Source organism: Megalobrama amblycephala, linkage group LG10 (assembly GCF_018812025.1).
Source record: "Megalobrama amblycephala isolate DHTTF-2021 linkage group LG10, ASM1881202v1, whole genome shotgun sequence".
In the NCBI taxonomy this organism is placed as follows: domain Eukaryota; kingdom Metazoa; phylum Chordata; class Actinopteri; order Cypriniformes; family Xenocyprididae; genus Megalobrama; species Megalobrama amblycephala.
Genome location: NC_063053.1, coordinates 17,496,026 through 17,517,193, shown reverse-complemented (window position 1 = coordinate 17,517,193; position 21,168 = coordinate 17,496,026). Strand labels below are relative to the sequence as shown.

General features: G+C 37.8%; 1 protein-coding gene across 23 annotated transcripts in view; it reads left to right on the top strand.

Moving 5' to 3' along the window:
- The first annotated feature begins 1,566 nt into the window (after positions 1–1,566).
- The window catches only part of LOC125276953 (regulating synaptic membrane exocytosis protein 1-like), an 80,143-nt gene continuing 60,541 nt past the window's right edge, over positions 1,567–21,168 (top strand). For 4 of the 23 annotated variants that reach the window (XM_048204996.1, XM_048204994.1, XM_048204995.1 and 1 more), the window contains exons 1-2: positions 1,587–2,276; positions 4,140–4,214. In XM_048204996.1, coding sequence (XP_048060953.1) covers positions 2,110–2,276; positions 4,140–4,214 — 242 coding nt within the window. In that variant the 5' untranslated portion in view covers positions 1,587–2,109. Of the gene's footprint in view, positions 2,277–2,335; positions 2,446–4,139; positions 4,215–21,168 lie in introns of those variants that run through there. The other 19 variants (XM_048205017.1, XM_048204998.1, XM_048205000.1 and 16 more) reach the window with 12 other exon arrangements.

Sequence of the window (21,168 nt, the reverse complement as noted above, 5' to 3'; positions counted from 1 at the left end):
CTTAAGGCCCTTTCACACAGGACGCGGTATGCGCTATGAAACCCATTTGTTTCAATGGCTTCCGCCGCGCGAGGACTGCGTCGACCAAATCGCACACATAGCGAAGCGCAGCTTGCGCACGCCGCGGTCAAAGTTCAAAATAGTTCAATTTTGCCGCTGCGCTCTGTGACGATTACCCTCGTGACCAATAGCAACGGGGCATCCAAACAATCGGAAAGCAAAATGGATGAACAGCTATTTACTGTGTTGGAATTTCCAGAGCTATACAATACAAGTTTGCTGGTCGTATAGAGACATCAGGAGAAAAGCTGTGTCATGGAGACATGACAAACACTGTCAATCTGCTCTCTTTCTTCTTCTTACAAACAGGGCTATTGCTATTGCTCACTTCTTAGCACGGGACATATACTTTGCTGCTGACCGAAAGGTGGAACAACAATCAAATGACTACATATAGAACTCCCGGTACAAGTTTGGAAAACTCAGCCTACTAACATGCTTGTTATTTTTTTAAATGCGCTTTTAATTTTTCGATTCACGCTTATTATTTTTTGATCCGTGACCACGTTCTTTGCCATTCTGATCATTTTGCATTATTTTTTTAAGTTTGTGTAATATATTTTTACATGTTTTTTTTACATTTTTGATTCACGCTTGTTATTTTTTGATCCGTGACTGCAATACTATTGGCAGGAATCTAACCCCATAACAGCCCTGCAGCAGAGTTTAGTTAATTAGTAATAAAGCTAAAATCTGAAGTGTTTTGGCCTTCCAAGAACTAAGGAAGTCCATATGCATCTTTAGCTTTAATACAGACAATATGGAATATCTGTTTTTAAAATGCATAAACTATATAATTTTTCACACACAGCAACTTTGAAGACTAATTTTTAACAGTATTGTTCAGCATCTAATTAGCCAATTAATTATAATTTATTTATTAATTATTTATATAGGCCTATTATATATTTATTGTATATATTATGTATATTAAGTTGTTTTAAAATATGTTCACATCTCTATTGGACATCTCACTGTAAAAGTAAAAAAAAAATCATGCAAATTTAGTCAACTTGAAATGTAAAGTTTAAACTAATTACAAATATTTTTACTTTTTTCCATATAAAACTACATCAGTCACAAATTACCCTCACATTTTGTCTCAGAAGGTCATTTTACATTACGTGTTTCCCAAAACTGATGTGCAAATGTGTTATGAAACACCCCCTGAAATAATGCCAGAGCTAAACCATTTGTCACCCCATATAGGGTAGTGTGAACTTATTATATAATATACATTAATGATCAAGATAATTAAGCTTAAGTGTCCCACTTAACCAGTTGTCCCAATTTACCCGTAGCTATTAGTCTAATTAGGCCTATGTGATTTTTTTTTTTTCTTACGACAAGTCTGTGTTTCTAAGTGTGCATTATTAGCTAAATTTTAGACACTCATCTGTTGTGCCCTGACTTTACACAACTTGTACTTGCAACGCGTTGTTCTCAATCTCGTCCACGAGCTGGCTCGGTGAATATCAAAGCGTCGGCTGCTGGTGGATGCGCGTCATCAGCGCGCTGTGATTGGAGAGCGAAAATAGGATGCTGTGCGCGCGTACAGTGAGCCCCCATTCTCAAATGAGAGTGCGCGCGGCCGTCTCGAGGAGGCGTGCGCGCGCTTGAGGGGCTGCGGTCCCATTGACTATTCCGTCGCCCTGACAGCGGCAGCATCAGCAGCAGCAGCGCGAGCTCGGAAAACAGAGCGCCGCGCGGACTCCGCCTTTGCTCCCATCATCCCACCCGAGAGCCCGAGCTCCGAGGCGGCTTCATCAACAAGCGCAAGACCCCCCTCGTCGACTCGCACATATCCCGCGGATCAGATATGGACTACCCTTAACTGGACCTGGAGGGGAGAGGCAGGCGGGCGGGCGGGGGGTGGGGGGAGAGAAACAGGAGAAAAAGCCGTATAGGAAGAGAAGCACAACCGTGGGTGCCTGCCGCAACGATGAACGGTTCGCCACGCTCGCGACAACCGCAGATAAGCCATCGGACTATGTCCTGAATAGCGGTTTACATAGCTGGGATTGTGCACCGATCATACAGGGGTAAAATATGTCCGCCTCGGTGGGGCCCCGCGGTGGCCCTCGCCCACCCACAAAGCAGATCTCCATGCCCGAACTACCGGACCTCAGTCACCTCACCGAGGAGGAGAGGAAAATTATCATGGCTGTGATGGTTCGGCAGAGGGAGGAAGAGGAGAAGGATGAGGCCATGCTCAAGTAAGACATCACGCTTTACAGGGAGCCTGTAGTATTCGTGCTGCTTCTGGAGACCAAAAGGCAAACAGCTTGTGATGGTTTCTGTAGGTGCATCTGTTTGCCATAGCCTACTAATAAAGCCATCAGGCTTTACGCCTGCACCTGAGCTCCAGTCTGTGTGTGTGAGTGGGTGAGTCTGGCCATGTCCACTTTTTCCAACCTTATGGACACCTGTCATGGATGAGCACTGCTATGTGTGTATTCATACACATCCATATGAAACAAGCTTGTTAGATGTCTAATGAATTGCAATGAATGGCCAGGTGACTGGTCACAGGTGTAGCTTTTAAAGAGAGAGAGGGGTGTGTCGACAAGAACTAAATAACTACAACCCTGATATTTTACACCTCTTTTTGTCATGGATTCATTTCAGGCAGCACGCTTGTCATGTCACATATTTATTTGACTCATCAAACATTTTTAAAATAGGTTAGTGAACGTTTTTCTACACCATCCACCACCAGTGTCAGGATTCCTGCCTGGTCACGACAATATTTCCGTGCCTCGTCATCATGACCGTCAGGATCCTTAACCCATTCATTGAAATCTTCCCTGATTGTAGTGAGCATCACTCACAGCTTGAGTAAAAGTAGTCATAGCTTTGTATTCTCCTTGTCTGTTTAATCTTTTCTTTTCTTTTCTTTTCTTTTCTTTTCTTTTCTTTTCTTTTCTTTTCTTTTCTTGTTAGATCCTCTTAATAATAATATCCTCTTAATTTGAACTTTATTTATATAGACCTTTCATACAAAGAATTCAGTGTATTACAATATAAATAACTTAAGCACCAAGTACTTCACGTGAAAACCAGTAAAAATCTGTAGAGAACTCATTTATGACAGGCACTTGTCAGGGATTTACATGTAGGATGGTTTATAAAGATTTATTCTGAAGAGCCATTTGTGGTTCATCAGTGTTGTTATCATGAGTGTGAAGATGTTTCTTGGCTTCCTGTCCACCTGCCATTTAGAGGCCATCATTGCTCATATTACATTAGTTGTTGGCCACCTTAAGATTTGAAATCAGATTTATGCATCTCAGATTGGTTCACTGAGCAGCTACAATCAATAACTTAACCACTTCTTGTTCTATATTTCTCATAGGAAATTGTTATGCAAATTAATCTCTCAGCTTTTGTGTATACATCTTTGTCACTAAAATCGTCAAGATAAATGCATTGTTTTTATATGGTTAATGCCACAGGTGAAATGATATACAGTTTCAGTCACACAGTATTTCTTATAGAGAGAAGAAACGGACCTTCACGTAATCTGTCTCTTTGCACATACTGATAAACAACCTCTGATTTTCATTTGCTGTGTGTGTTATGAGACGTTTGAATGGCGTTCCTCACTCTCAAAGAAACTTTTGTCCTGAAGCAGAAGCTAGAGGTCGACCTCACAACAGAAACACAACAATACTTTGTGTGCTAGCTTAAAGGGACAGTTCACCCAAAAATGATTTTTTTAAATTCATTTTTACAAATGCCATTACAAACCTGTATGACTTACTTTCTTCTGTGGAATATAAAAGAGGAAAAAAATGCCTCAGTGTTTATTTTTGTCCTCTTTTATTTATCTTCTTTTGTGTTCCACAGACAGAATGCTCATTTTGGGGTGAACTATCCCTTTAAAAATAATATTGCAGAATTGTTTACAAAAGCAGATTTTGTCTAACTCAAACTTCATTTCATGAAGAAGATTCATGTTTGGAGAGGTTGGTAATACTAGAAAAAGTTATTTAAAGTTAAAAAAAATATATATTTTACACAAAAGAGCTAAGATTTCTGAGAGATTTACTGTCACTATCTAAAATGTGTTTGTACAGAGAGGAGAAGCCCATACAAGCAAAAACAGTGAACCTGGTCGGGAACAAGAAACCACCTCAGCAGAACGACATCAGGTAAACATCTCAATCAAGTTTACCTGCAGTTAATAAATAGCCAAATGATAGACATTGTAGTGGCCATTGTCATGTTATGTTCTGATTGATAGTGTATGACTGTGGTTTCTATAAATGTCATACAATGAAGCCTTGACAAAATGTAGGAGTCATACATGATAGTGAATGAAAGGTCAAGCTTTACCTCAAGAAGTGTTCTGTGCTGGTACTTTCTTGCAGCTGTAGGTTTGTAAAGAATGAAGTTGGAGAGGTGTGTCTAAAAATGACGTATCGTGCATGTTGTTGTGACATTCTTTAATACTTTAAATGGCTGCTTTGTATGTTTTCAATCTTTTCTTTTAACTTGCTCACTGGGGTCACAATGAAGTTGCTGAGAGTGGTGGCACTGCGTTGTAAATCAAAACCTTTCTCAGAGTCGCATTATTTTTTCCTGCAAAAACAAGAAAACAAATCCTGGCACCTGTGGTGGTGCTTTAGAGTGCTGACAGAGTAATATTTATGCTGTGTTAAATTATTTATGCACACCAGTATTGCCCTGGTTCTCTCAGCCGAAGAATAAAAGAACTGCGGTGTGGTTCATATCAACAGATAGAGTATATCTCTCTCACACTCGCTCTCTGTGGTCTCTGGAGGAGTCCGAGGATCAGAAAGGCTTAGGATTAGGGGGCAAGTTGGCCAAAGCACATCTGTTTCTGTGTGGAGTCCCTGGATGTGGTCACTTGTGGTGTCATCAGCCTGACCAAGAACTTGCTCCAATAGAGCTCTGCAGTGATTATGTATTTTTGTAGGCCAACCCGGAAGTTAGCATCACGCTAGTTCCTTTGACAAAAACCCAATAGTATTTTTTATTGACTTTTGGATTATTATAGAAAATAAACTGTGACCAACTAAAAGTTTCTGATAATATTCACAAATGAACATAGCTTTTATGAATTTTAAAGCCTAAATACAATGGTCAGAAGTGAACAGCTAAACAGCTAGGCTATAAACAAACTACACCATTTGCCACATGACTTCATCGTCAACAACCATTAAAGGGATAGTTCACCCAAAAATGAAAATTCCCCCCATTTACTACCATAGTTGGAAAAATAAATAGTATGGTAGTCAATGGGGGGCGTGATCTGTTTGGTTACTGACATTCTTCCAAATATCCTCCTTTGTGTTCAGCAGAACAAAGAAATTCATACAGTTTTGGAACAACTTGAGGGTGAGTAAATGATGACAGAATTTTAATTTCTGGGTGAACTTTCCCTTTAAGCTTCCGACAACTCTTTCAGTCTGTTTTAAAAACTTCTTCCTTGAAAGTTTGAGTTAGAATAGTTTGCAACAGTTTGATTATAAACATACTGAGGCTGTAAAAAAATGACTAGTGAATAAATGAGTTTTCCTGTTCGGCGTAATGTTTTATGTCCCCAGCAACCTTTGTAGTCCCATTTAGCCAATTATTAGACTAGTAAAAGTTTTTTAAAAATCGCAAAGGGGTATTACTGATCTATTTGATGTCCTAGAATAAAACATGAACGTATCTTGAGCTTGTGTTAACCAACCTTATTTCAGGCATTTAATAATAAAAAAACCCACTGACTTCAGGACAATGGAACTGAAAGTGCTAAAATGTGAACTCGTTTTAATTGGCCTACAAAAATACGTCATCCCTGCAGCATTTTATTGACTTAAGCCAAAATGCAATTGTGCTGTTTATCATTGTTATTATCATCATTGCACCATACGCAGAATGTATTCGATCAGTTACACCTACCAGATACTTCTGGCCTAGAAATGTTGTTGTTGAGCAAGAGATTTAGAAGATGGGATGTATTTGAGTCAGGCCTATTCTTATAAAAAAGATCAAACAGAGAGTTGCTCTTATTGTAATCTTATTCTTTTAAGCCCCACTCCTCCTCTAGCCTGTGCTTCTGGCTTAGACACAAGAACTGACAAAAAGCCTTTAAAAAGAGGAGGAATACATGAATAGATAAATAATTAAATGCACAGGCATATCACGCAGTAGTGGCTTTTAATAGCGCCCTAGTCCATACATTAGCACCCACTGGAGAACAAGCCTTCCGAATCCATTTGCTCTCACCCACCAGCAGGCCTCAGAAGGATGAGCTTGAGCTCACGGGTTGGCATGTGCTAAAGTCATGCTCCTAATTCTCCCGCTCCCACTCAATTACTCTCTCACTTGTTCAGTCGGTGGCCCGACTGCGTTACACAGCGTGTCTTTCGCAGACCTCTGCATACAGATGCTGGAGTGGTCGTGGGTTTGATTGCTGTGCATTTTATGTGACCTACTCAAATTGAGATGTTTAAACTGAATGATGCAGCTTAACTCTGAACTGCATTGGCATAATGTTAGCTGAGTTAGCAAGCAAGCTAGCTTTCAATAATAAAAACTTGAGTAGTTAATTTTCTGTGGTGTTGTAAATTCTGCTGATTTAAATGTACCACCAAGGTAACGTTGTGTATAGCTCGCTAACATTGATGAGATTTTATTGAAGAATATGGTTTGTTGTGTGAATGATTTGTGATTGGTTAAAATGGAATGAAAATTATAATCACTGTATGCCGTTGTTTTGCATAGAATTTGTGCCTTTTAATTTTTAAGTTAAATCATAGTTAATAATTTCCAGATAATAATGAAAACTTACCTGGATAGTGCAGCGAAATGTTATTTTTTCCCTGATGTTTAATGTGTCATAATGATACATTTTATAGATAGATCGATTAATTGGTTGATAGATTGATAGATAGTAAGCATCTGTTTGAGACAAAACTTTATTTTTTTCCCCCATGTTTAATCAAAAACTCATACAATGCATCAGATAATGAGCGCTCTGAAACAAATGTTGTTTGAGTATTCTAATTAAATGTATGAATAGGCCCACATAAACATGTCAGCATATCCTGTTTAGAGTTGAATGCTGCTCTGAGGTGTGTGTGTGTATGTGTGTGTGTATGTGTAAATGCTGTGTTTCTTCACAACAAGGAGAGTGGGGAGTCCATCTGTTCCTCCAGTTGGTTAACTGTGCTAGGACACACACTCACACACACACACACTCTCATTTCCTCACCAACTCACAAAAATATGCAGTCAAGCCGACAGGGACCCCTCACTATGCACTGCAATAATACACCCATCCTTGCACCGTTGTGTCAGCGACTCAGGCTGTTTAGGGCACAAATGTTTTGGTGGATAATCGGTCTGCGAGGGAAGTAAGACCTTTTAACACAGAAACACAGTTGGGGAGTATGTTGCGAGTCGACTACACACAAACACGGGGTATAGAACTTTCCCATAGCAGGGTCAGAGGGCACGTTTCTGCGATTTAGGTTATGTGACACCAACAAATACTCTCCTGACATACTGGATCTGCTCCTGGCATTGGGCGGGATGAACTGGAACAACTGGAACTGTTAAATTGTGTAGCACATAATGTTTTGTATTCAGGAAATGATTTAATATGTCAATAAAACAATAATTAAATTGTAAGGATGATGATTAATTGATCCTAAAATGACTGGAGAGATGCAGGCAGCGGTGAGTGAAGCATCCTTTGCTGTCTGCCTGATATTTCCAGATCAACAATGTGTCATGATCATTACCGCCAACCCTCCGATGAGAATTTGTCCCATGGAGATGCCAACATGTAGCTTGTGTAGGCATGCTGGGACATTTTCTTTGCCCAACACCTCCACTTCTCTTAGTAATTTTGTTGCTAAAATTGTCTATCCTCCATCCATTGTCTGTCCTCTAAATGAGAGCTTCTGGAATTGAGATTTGATGGATATGTCTCTACATAGCATTCCATAATTGTTGGATCCAAAACCAAGTGTGCTATCTATTTACACCACAGCTACCACAATAATTTAATAATTATATAATTTTGGATGTTCCAAAATTATAGTTTTGTTAAAAATACAGCATTGTTGTATAGTGATGTACATGCTATAAACTGTAAAAAAAAAAATCCCAGTAAAATTTACGGTAAAAAAACGGCAGCTGTGGTTGCCAGGACTTTACCGTAAAAAATACGGTAGCAACGTAAAAAAAAAAAATCTGTTAAATTTACGGTAAAATAATGTATTTCATTAACTGATATAATGTTAATTTCCCAACCTAATGAAGTACTAATATCTGTTTTGTACCTTTATAATACACTGACAGTCACCAAACACAGTGGTGATGAGAGTCACATGATTAATCAAAGTTCATCACAAGCAGCTTTTCCACAAGCTGAGAAGGACAATACTAATATATAGAAGGTGCACACAGTGTCATTCACACACACACTAAACACCATCATGGTAACACACATGACATTTTAAAAATGCAATAAACATTAATTTAACAACATTAGATGTAACATAAAACCCTAATGTACATAACTGATTAGAAAAAAATGAGAAAAACTAAGAAGAAACAGTTATTTCAACGAAAATATATCAAATGTGAAGTGTCACGCAGGGAATTGTGGGAATGTCAATTTACGTTTTTTCACTGTAGATTTTTACAATTAATTGTTATTTTTCACTTCCAAAAACTGTGAATTTAATGGTATTTTACCGTAAAATTACATTAAATGTACGGTTAGATCTATTACAGTTATTCACCGCATATAGTACGGAAACTTAGTGTAAACCAATTAACAGTTTTTCACCGCAGCTTTTTTACAGTCTTTTACTGTTAAAATCACGGTCATTTTTTACATTGTAGCTTAATATGATGTAATATCACAAATTTGATTGTTGCTTATGTAGGCAGAGAGTAATATCTCCATTATCTCAGACGTTTCTCAAGAATAAGTCATGTGTAAAGTGTAGATTTAATTTGAAAATAAAAAGAGACACTAAGCACCACAACTGTGGTGAACTGTCATCTTTTTACTGCGTCTGCTTTTTCTGTCGGTCGTATGTTTTTTTAATTAGCAGAGTCTTCAGTTAGTCAGTCAGTCAGACAGTCAGTCAGTGAAGTGTGGCACCAACACCTGGAGCTTCAGTTACACAGCACTCCCGTGGAGGAATGTGCATTTCAGGCTGTTCTGTAGGCACTGTTCTCTCTGTTTTCCACGGTAGAGTGTCACTTTCCTCAAGCATCATCAGTATTACTCCTGAGCCGGCCAAAAAGCTGTGGCTCTGTGTTCCTTTTGCATCAATGGTTTTTTTAATCGCCCAGAGAGAAGATGTGTGTGTGTGTGTGTTTATGCATCCATGCATTTGTGTAAAAACAGCACAAGCAGTAAATGCATGGCCTGATTAGACAGTAACGTCATTGACGTGTTCAGCCGACTGCATGTTTGAGGCGATCAGATCCACAGCCCGGGTTGTGGATTCCAGAGGGTTTTAGAAGGACCATCATGTCTTGGATTAAGAGAGTGGGCTGTCTATTTATGGATGTGTTTTGTTTTAATGACATGGCTGCCGTGCGTGCAGATAGGCATATGGACATTTTTCCCTCTTTTCTCTCTCCTTGCTTGTTTTCACCAACCCACATGGGACTGCTCCATCTGAGAGTGGATTCTGTCAGAGATTTACAGTCAGCCTGAGCTGCTTTGCTATTGAAGAGTGTCCATTCTAACTTTCACACATCACTCGTGCGCTACTGCCCAGTCACTTTCATGCAGGTTGTAGGTTACTGCCTATCAAAAACTTTATACAGTATATACACAGTCGGTGAATGGGACAAAGTGGAAAAAGTGCAATAGGTTCTTTCCTTTAATGCAAACTTTTTTGCCCATTTTTATTGACCACAAAACAAAAATAGTCAGATAATTTAGAAAGTACCAATAGTACACTTCTCCTCAAAAGTTTCATTCAAGAAGTTTAATTCAGTTTGATTTGTCCTTCAAGCCTGTAGCACCAATGTGAAAGATATGCACAGAAATTTAAGGTTTATTCAAATCTCTAAGATTATTAATAGAGATGCTTGCCTTAGCACCCTAAAAAAATAAAGCATTGTATGTGCCTAAAATCATATAAATTTAATGCTTATGTATCAAGCAAAGGACATACAATGGACATTGAGAATATAGACATACAAGGCTGATCTGTACCTCTAACTAAAATGGCCCAAAATATTGCTCCACTTGAACTTTAGATGCTTACTAGTGTGTCTTGAAGCATATTTGAGTGTCAGAGTGGAGCAGCGATGACGTCTCTCCCATCTCTTCCTTCACGTGTCTCTCAGCTGAAAGGAGAAAATGTCATTAGAGAGGCCTGGAGGCTCCTCTTGCCTGCTCACAGACTTGCTCTCTAGTCCATAATGTCCTTTTCCTGCTCCACAGGGTTAGAGCTCAGACTCATGGGATGGCTTGGGTGACAACCAGACTCAGGGTGGAGGCACTAGGAAGTGCGTTGTTCTTAAGGGCTGTAACCATGGTGTCTGTCAAGCACTCAGGGAGCGCTCACAAGCACTGACGGCTTTATATAGATGCATTCTAGTGTTTCTTCTGTCGTTTTCAAATACTCTTATGTTTTTTGGAGTCTGCATAAGGGAAATTATAGCCTCAGGCCTATGGTGCTGTGTTCAAACTTAATTTGGCATCACCGGCAAGCTTATTAAGAAAGCCTGCATAGACGTTTTGTTAAAATGACTGGCCAGGTATGAAGTCAGCAAAGCAATTAAGCAATTGCAATAACTGACAGAACAGGAAAATGCAAATGACACAATGTACCTTAAGTGATGCGATACAGCAAAAAACAACAAATAAATAATAAAGAACAACAAAGATAAAGTGAGACAATAAATGCACACTTGCAAAGTAAGAAGCAGAATGGAGTTTACAGTCTTATGGAACAATAAAGTCAAGTATTACAAATAATGCTAATGCGTTATCTGGGCTTTACAATTAGGATTTTAAACATTAAAAATATGTAGCTAAAGATTACTGTTAATCATGTTTTTGGAATAGCAAGTAAAAATTAACTTTGTGTAAAGTTAAATCATTATGTGTTTAAAGGTGCCCTAGAATCAAAAATTGAATTTACCTTGGCATTGTTAAATAACAAGAGATCAGTACATGGAAATGACATACAGTGAGTCTCAAACTCCATTGTTTCCTCCTTCTTATATAAATCTCATTTGTTTAAAAGACCTCAGAAGAACAGGCGAATCTCAACATAACACCGACTGTTACGTAACAGTCGGGGTGTACGCCCCCAATATTTGCATATGCCATCACATGTTCCCAACATTATGAAAGGCATTAGACAAAGGCAACGTTTGGATCTGTGCAGAGCTGAATCAACAGACTAGGTAAGCAAGCAAGGACAATAGCAAAAAATGGCAGATGAAGCAATAATAACTGACATTATTCATGATAACATGATATTTTTAGTGATATTTGTAAATTGTCTTTCTAAATGTTTCGTTAGCATGTTGCTAATGTACTGTTAAATGTGGTTAAAGTTACCATCGTTTCTTACTGTATTCACGGAGACAAGAGCCATCGCTATTTTCATTTTTAAACACTTGCAGTCTGTATAATGCATAAACACAACTTCATTCTTTATAAATCTCTCCAACAGTGTAGCATTAGCCGTTAGCCACGGAGCACTATCAAACTCATTCAGAATCAATGTAAACATCAAAATAAACACTGTACTTACGCGATTAGACATGCTGCATGACGAACACTTTGTAAAGATCCATTTTGAGTGTTATATTAACTGTTTAAACTTTTTTTTATGTTGTTTAAGGCAAGCGCGAGCTCTTGGGGCGTGGAGCACCAGATTTAAAGGGCCACACACCCTGAATCGGCTCATTTCTAATTATGCCCCAAAATAGGCAGTTAAAAAAATGAATTAAAAAAAATCTATGGGGTATTTTGAGCTGAAACTTCACAGACACATTCAGGGGACACCTTAGACTTATATTACATCTTTTAAAAAAAAGTTCTAGGGCACCTTTAAAATATATTCTTGATTGTTTCCTTCAACAGTTAGTTCCTGTTCTCGAATTTGATTGGCTGAGAGACCATACAGATTTTGGGATGATTTAGAAACTTATAATAAAAGAAAACTGAGGTGTATGATAGAAATTTGTGTATTCTCTATGACATTTTGAAATGTAAAAAACAATACATTATGCCAGTGTTTCTCAACTCCAGTCCTTGGGACCCACTGCTCTGCACATTTTGTATGTATCCCTTATTTAACGCACCTGATTCAGATCATCAGCTCATTAGGAGAGACTCCATGACCTGAACTGAGTGTGTCAGGTAAGAGAGACATACAAAATGTGCAGAGCAGTGGGTCCCGAGGACTGGAGTTGAGAACCACTGCATTATGCAATTATATATTTTAGTAGGTAAATACCATATACATAAGAAGTGCACTCTTCGCAAACCCATTTTCTTAAATTTCATAAATGACTTTTAAATTGTATATAAACCTATGGAGCCACATAAAGTGGCCACGAATTAAGAATTCATTCTCTCGTTTTAGTAAATAGTGGCCACGTTTTACTAATTTGTTCACTCGTTTTAGTAAATTGTGGCCAAATTAGTAAAACGCACTGATATATTAGTAAGTCACGGGAACAAATTAATTTGTGGCCATGATTTATGTAGGCTATCATTTTTATATCATTAATTACTAACGTAATACCTCTTGCTCTTGAGGCATTTCTTATGCAGACTGTGCATTTGACTCTTTTTACAGGTTACATCGTTACGCCATTAGGTGGCAACGTGACTGTCATTTGAATCATTCAGTCAAACAGAACTAATTCAATCAGGACCGAATCAAGTGTTTTTTTTAATGACCGAGTCATTGAATCATTCACTTAACCAATTTGTTCAAAAAAATGTATTAGTTCAGCATTGCCTCTGATGCGTGTTGCTCAAAAACGCAGAGCAAACGTTAGTTTTGATTTGACTTGTTTACAACTATGTTTGTCAGAGGAACAAAATATACATAGTAACTGGCGCTGTTGTGTACATGTAAGTAACTCTATTTATTGTTTTTATTTGAACTGTTGTATGTAATTCGTGCTCTTGCTCATGTGGAAATGTTAAAAGTATGATCCAGTGTATATGCCGTTGCTGGTTTTGTATATTCCAAGTGTGTGTGTGTTTGTGTATGCTGGCATGGGTTCTGCACAAACTGGCTGCTGCCTGATTTTCCTATCATGCCAACTGGTGCTGCATGTACATTTGTGAGTATTTGCACAGCTTGTGTTTACATGTGTATGTATATGTGTGTGTTTAGCCTCATCATGTTATTGCCTGGTGTGTGTTTAATGCTGAGCCTCCGCTGGGCTGTGTTGATCCTGTAGATGCACAGTTAGGCCATATGGATACCTTTATCAGGAGATCCCAGCATCCACCGCTCCACTGCTACAGCTACAGCACATATTCTCCATCTGTTTCTTTCTTCCCACTTCTCTCCCCCACATCCCTCCATCTCACACCTCCCTTCCTCCTCCCACTCTAATCTGTTTGTAAATGGGTAATTCACAGCAGGGTAAAAATAGACATCATCATCATATCATGTACCACCCTAATTAACGACGGGTTTCTATTTTGCCAGGGGGCTTTAAAGGCCGACAGGTTTATTAAGTGTTTTCATGAGGTTTGTTAACTGAAACGCTAGCCGGTCAAAGCTAATGCGAGTGTCACAGAAGCTGTTTAAGGGGAAAAACTAATGAGTTGGATTATTGACAGAGGAGAGTGGCCACTTGAGTAGATGCCTCAGTAAACCCTGCTAAGCTCACACATTTGTTTCTATCTCCCATTCTCACTTATTATTTTCTGTCTTTGTTGAGTACAAGCTCTCAAGTTCATGTTCATTATTGCATTACTGTAACCCCTGGAAAAATATGACCACATCTTTATTCCTTTCAGTTCACTTTCTTGTGTTATGTCTCTTGCTTGTGAATTTGAAGCCCGGCTCCATTCATTATTAAAGGGCTGCCGTCTAATCGGCACAGAGTTGCTGCCGTCACCAGGGGGTTCTGGGAAATGTTATTGTCCTGGTGGCACTATACAACTCCTCCACTTGGCTCGGCCGTGGATGAAAAGGCCTGCTGCTGATCAGGCCAGTTACACTGTTGTTCTTGGAAACGAAGCATCCTGAAAAAGAGCAAGTTATTTAGCAAAAAATTATATAAAGAAAAATGATACATTTGAATATATACGTTTTTTGGGAAGTCCATCCAAAAAGGTTCTGTTGTCATTGATCTAGCCTCATGTCATTCTAAACCTGTATCTCTTTCTTTATTCTGTTGAAAATAAAAAGAGAAATTTTGAATAGAATAAAATTGAAACAATTGTACTTGTTGCTGTGTGCATACAATTAGAATTTAAAGGATTAGTCCACTTTTAAATAAACTTTTCCTGATAATTACTCATCCCCATGTCATCTAAGATGTTCATGTCTTTCTTTGGTCAGTCGAAAAGAAATTATGTTTTTTATGAAAACATTCCAGGATTATTCTCCTTATAGTGGACTTCAATGGCCTCCAGACGGTTGAAGGTCAAAATTACAGTTTCAGTGCAGCTTCAAAGTGTTTTAAACAATACCAGACGAGGAATAAGGGTCTTATCTAGCAAAATGATCGGTCATTTAAAAAAAAAAATACAACCGTTTATGCTTTATAAACACAAAATATCGCCTTGAACGTACTTCCCGCTTCCGCATTCTTCAAAACGCTTACACTGTATGTCCTGCACCTTTCCTATTCTACTTACGGAAAAAAACAAAACTGGCGCCGCGTTCGTTCCGTAAGTTGAAAAAGTGTATCATCAGATGTGTATCATCATTGAATCAGACTTATTCGGTTATTGAGTTCACTCACTGATGATCAGGTCACAGCTGTTCTGTAAGATTATCAATGAATAGAAATTTTTATCACAAGGACAATTAAAGAACCTTTTATAGAATTATGTATATAAAAAATTAGTTAGTTGAATTTTGAATCTGTATCTGCCATGAGCTTATAAAGCTGATATATGGCAATAAACTTAAATAGAACAACAACAATAACAACAACATGAGTGATTAATATGACCTAAAATAAACTAATGTAACACAGAGCACATGGACCATGGTGCTTTTGTGTGTTTTTTTTAAAGACTGTAATCTCGTGCTGCCTTTATTCATTGTAATTGCATGGCTTTCAAAATTTCTCTTTTATTGTTCAAGAAAGGAATTCTTATGAGTGTGGACTGACATGAGAATGAGTAATAATGACAGAATTTTCATTGTGAACGTATCCCTTTAAATATGTAAATCACAGTGATGAATTCATGTAACAGCTGCAGATTTCCACTCACCCACAGTAGAGGCTCTTGACAGCAAAAAGCTCTTAGTTACAAAGGGCTAGAAAGAAACCCCATTAGGGAATCTGTAAAGGGGATTGGAAACTTCCTTGGAAAGAAAAAAAGAAAAGTGAAAAAATAAACAGGCAAAAGACGAGTGTGTGAATGAAAGAATATTGAAGTTAGCTGGGACTGGCTTACTGGACTTTAGTGTTACTGTATCCTTAAGAGCGCAGAGAGGACGTAACATCTCTCCCCCGACACTCTGCTGCATCTCCAGTTTGGCATAATGAGGACACCGCTGTACACTTGCTTCTCTCTACCTGTCCTATGGGAGGCAGCGGCTGGTCATGTGACATGCACAACACTCCTCTGTGTGCTCATCATTTTTGTCATGTGACCTTCTCTGTGTTCTGTGCCATCTAGTATCTCCACTGGGCATGTGATTGGGAGCACTGATATTTCATGATGCTCAAGAGCTGGTGATTTGGCTTTCATATCAAGGTGTCTTTGTGGTGCGTATCATAGCTTTAGAGGATTTGCATAGTCTAAGATTAAAAAATTTAACTCTTGTATTTAATTTAATTTGCAAGTCTTGTCATATAAAGTATTTATATATATATAAATAAAATGCATGACAGGAGATTTTTTTGTCAATATGTTATGTTTCTTAACATATTGAACATTTAAACCACAGTGCTATTTCTTACAGTATAATCTCAATCTACAGTATAATACTAATGTGTGTAATAGTTTTCTGTGGTGGAAATTACATTAAACTTTTTTTAATAAAGTGGCAGAATCTTTTGTATTGATATGGTTAATTTCATAGCAAGCATTTTAGTTATTATTTTTTTTTAAATAATATTTTATCACTTTTTGCATATTATAACCAAATTATAGCTTTCTTGGAAATTACGTACATCATGTATCATTTTATCTCTGACACATTTCCAAGGTAACTAAGTACACTAACTTTTAATAAAATTTGATTGGGGCAAAATTGTTGGTCATGTACTAGGAAATTAGTTTGAGGAACAGTTATAATTTCTGTTAAAAAATGTACACAATAGATATTGATCATAGTTCATAATTCATTCATTTGTGACAGATTTTCAGATTGTAAGAAGAAATCTGGGTCTAGGATAAAGGCAAAACAATAAAATCTATAGATAGATAAAAGACATTTGAAGAGTTGCAAAAACATTTAAAGTAGGTTCTAAGACAGCTGTAATGTGACCAACACAAAGAAAAAAAAAAAAAAAAAAGATGTTAAATTTACTAAAAATCAACCCATGGTTCATACATCACCATAGTTGAATGGACTGGATAATTTTCTCTTTTAGACAAAACAAGGAAACATAATAATAAATCTAAACATGAAAAAGTGAGATATGAAAGATCTTAAGAATAGCACAGCCAAGTACTCAAAGCTGTGAGGTAGAACAGGAGAGCTCTTACTCATATATGATTGTGTGTGTTTTAGTTGTAGAGAAAAGCTATTCACATCAGGTCATTTTCACCATTACAAGCGTATGAAACGAAAAAAGAACGAGACACAATGCTGTAGAAAGTGCTGAAAGGGGGGAATGTGGGAGGGAAACGGCACCGTAGCCTTGCCACATGGCTGGTCTGTGGGGTTAGCAGGGGGCAGCGCTGTCAACACTCTCCACAGTGGGGAAGTTCCGGTGGAGGCAGGACTCAGCCATGGCACTGCTCATGGTACCATATGGTGCCACTCAGAGGATGGCAACCCCCATCCTCAGTCTCAGTGCCTGACTGAGTAGAAATAATGGCAAACTGTACTAGAGCCAGTTCTGGAGAGCCAGAGCCAACAGACACGTTGAGGCCGGACCTTGAGCGTTCATGGTATTACCTGGATAACTGTCAAAACCGGATATTTAAACAGTATGATACAGAGTGGTAGGAAACTGTGAAGAGCTGTGCTATATAATGATTTGAATAAATGGCTTGATTTTTATTTTTATACACTAAAAAAAAATATTTTGGCTGCTTGTTCAAATTAAAATGAGCTAAAGCAACACAATTGCTATACATTTTATGCTTATTCCATTAGTGTTGGGATTACATGAATGATTTGTGTTGTATTAACTGAAACTGGGCGGTCTTGTTAGTTCCCAGCATGCTTTGCACATGGCTCAATCATGAGTGAGTAAATGTTGAAATTAAGTGTTATTTTATGTATTTTTGAGCAAGATGAGAAAAGGGAGAGAATCGATAGTGTATAATAGTGTTTAATGTTCAATTATGTTTGGAATTTTTAGAACAATTTAGATCACAGTGGGTTACCACTGTGGAGAAGAGTGGAGCATTTGTCTAGGCTGTGGGCTGATTCAGCTAATTTTATCACTGCTTTGCTGCTTAGCATTTAAGGTGCTAATGTGTGCTATTGCTAGATAATGCTTGTACAAATGTAATGCTTATAATTTGGTTGTGTGCCACTAAAATATCTGAAATTGAAAGCATGAATCATGTCAGGATGCCGTACAAATTTCACTTTGAGTCTACTTAATTGGGTCACTTAAAATGACTTCATCCATGATGTTGAAGTTACAGGAACAAATTATGTTTGTTTAACTTAATTGATTCATGTGGGACCAATGAACAAAATTAAATCAAACTTTTTTTTCTAACTTTTTCTTCAGTGTACAATGACTTTTTAAAAACTTTGTTAATAATATGTACATCCCTGTATAACCAACACAGTATGACAGTCGATAAGGTGAATTATTTTTGTTTTTTAGTTTGGAAAATGTTGCCATCATCTAATGCTCATTTAAATAATGCTGTTAAATGTAATCTAAAAAAAAGGCAAATCTCAAAATGAATATCCATTCTTCATACTGTACTTTATGATGTTGTGATGCATTATTCACTTGTAGCTTGAAATGCTTGATTTTAGTTTTTAGTCTTTATTTTTAAGGAATTTAGACAAAATATTATACAGTATATTGGTCATTTATCGTTTATCAGCCATAATATAAAAAAGATTACTGCTTTATCTCAGATTTCCAATACCAGTGGATCCCTAAAACTTGACAAAACCTTCTTAGAATATATTCAGTGAGTCACTCCCAGGAAAATGGAGTAACATTTGTTTTAGTCTTCTCCCTCGATGGATCTTTCCCTTTGTAAACCCTCACAGGGCCAGACAGAAGCATTGCCAATTTGGTGACTGTTTTTCAAAGTGGGATTGTGCACAGCAAAATCAAAACCCCAAATAATTCAGTTCATTTGAACCCCATTTATTTTAAGGTGTCTGTCTGCAGAAATCAATCATGCATGGAGCTGCCTCTATCTGGAAGGGGGGCTTAATTTCTAAATTGGAAGGGAGTGATTTTCTCACTATGTTCCTGATGCTTTCATATGGTGTACTTTGATGGATTTCCGCTCACTTTCAAACATTGATCTCCAGTTGATGAGATAAATCATTCTAGTTTGGCCTCAGTGACTTTGGTCCCCTTGTGAGAAGTGGAAGTCACCCATTGCTGGATTTATTAAGCAAAAACAGCTGTTTAATGCAAAACATGAGCGGATGCCATAACGTAAGGAGCCTTTAAATTCATGGAACCAATAGAGTCAAAGTGCTGCGTTCATTTAGGAGGCTAAATTTAGCCCATTTTTATCAAGAGTAATGAGACCGTTTCTTTCTCATAGGTACTTACGATAGGCACTTTATGCCTGGCAGCATAAAGAGCTGCCCTGTTTGTCATTCAAGAAAATGTTAAGAGAAGGAAGAGCTGTTTTTCTACTTTGGGGTTTCCTTGTATTTCATGCTAAATATAATAATGTACGTTTGTCCACAGCTATCCGTGTTCTCAAAATGTATGCTGTTCAGTAGTGCAAGTGTACATGTTTATTGACAGGCAAAAATTGTTATATTTTATATATAATTACTACTTTTATTCAGCAAGGATGCATTAAAAAAAGTAAAGACTAATAATATTACAAACAATCTTATTAAAGTTGTTTGCACAAAAATATTAAACAGCACAACTGTTTTCAGCAATGATAAAAATGCGACACTGAAGACTGGAGTAATGATGCTGAAAATTCAGCTTTGCGTCACAAGAGTAAATTACATTTTAAAACATTAAAATAGAAAATGATTATTTTAAATTGTAATAATAGTTATTAATATTTATTTATTATAATATTAATACTTATTATATTATATTTACTTTTTATAAATTTATATTTATAATTAAATCTGTTCATCACATAAAGCGATCGAGTCTCTTCAGAAAATTTGGACTAAACCACTCAATTCATAAGGATTAGTTTTACGATCACTTTATGAGCTTTTTGAAGCGTCGAAGTGGTGCATATCCTGATATTGCTGAGTTCAACATGTTCCTGGGTCAACATTTTTGTTGATCCTGGAACAACATTCAAATCAACCAATCAGATTTGAGGGATAGGTTTACAGATTATGTCAAGTTTAGGCTTAAAATCATGAATTGGTGCTTCTACATCAGTGTTATTCATCTATCATTTCCCTCTGATTTTTGGGATAACTTATGGGTAGGGTTAGGTTTAGGGGTAGGAATAGAGTTAAGACTAAATTTTCAGACTAGAATGTTGTTCCAGGATCAACAAAATATATTGACCCAGGAACGCATCTAACTCAGCAATATTAGGACGTGCCGAAGTGGTAGTTGTGTAGCTTTCTATGGAGGGACAGAAAGCTTTCAGATTTCATCAAAAAGATCTTCATTTTTGTTGTGATGCTTTGCCGAGAGCAGCTGTGTGTGTGTGTGTGTTTGTGTGTGTGCCCTCGTGTTTTGAAGGAGGCGTGGCTTTGGACGGCGATTTGCGGGAAGAGTTGGATCGTATGCTTTCAATGCTAGCAGGCTAACGTTAGCATTTCCCAGATCACCTACTGCACCTTTAAATCTGTTCATATAAAGCGATCGAGTCTCTTCAGAAAATTTGGACTAAAGCACTCAATTCATTTGGATTAGTTTTACGATCTCTTTATGAACCTTTTGAAGCGTCAAAGTGTCAGTTGCGTAGCTGTCTATGGAGGGACAGGAATCTCTCAGATTTCATCAAAAAGATCTTCATTTGTGTTCCGAAAGTCTTACAGGTTTGGAACGACGTGAGGGTACTTAATGACAATAATTAAGTAATAATGATAGTAATTAATGACAGAATTTTCATTTCTGATTGAACTACCCCTTTAATCAAATAAATTCAGCCTTGGTGAGCACAAGAGACCTTTCAAAAACATGAATGGTGCTGCTAGTGCTTGTAAGCTGCATTTATGGCTCCATCACAGGCTGCCAACATGCGCTGTTCCCTCGTAAATGCACGGTTGTCCCGGTGTTCGCTGTGAATGATGTTGAATTTACACTGACTCAACCTCAACAGTACTTTCATTACATCTCTGTCCCTCATCTTTTCTTTCACACAATATCCTGGCATAGATAGGGTGGATTTATGCCCATGTAGGGAGCCATGGGGCCTAGCGGACATGATAAATGGGCCAGCGTGTAGGCCCGACCAATGCCTCCGCAGGAACGCTGCACATAGCCAATGAGTTACAGTTGTGGCTCCTGTCATGGTGTGCGTTAGTACGAGCGACTGCTGACAGCTGTTTAATCACGGACGTTTCCATGTGCTCGCCCGACGACATCAGCAGCCACTGAGACCAGCTGTCATGAAGT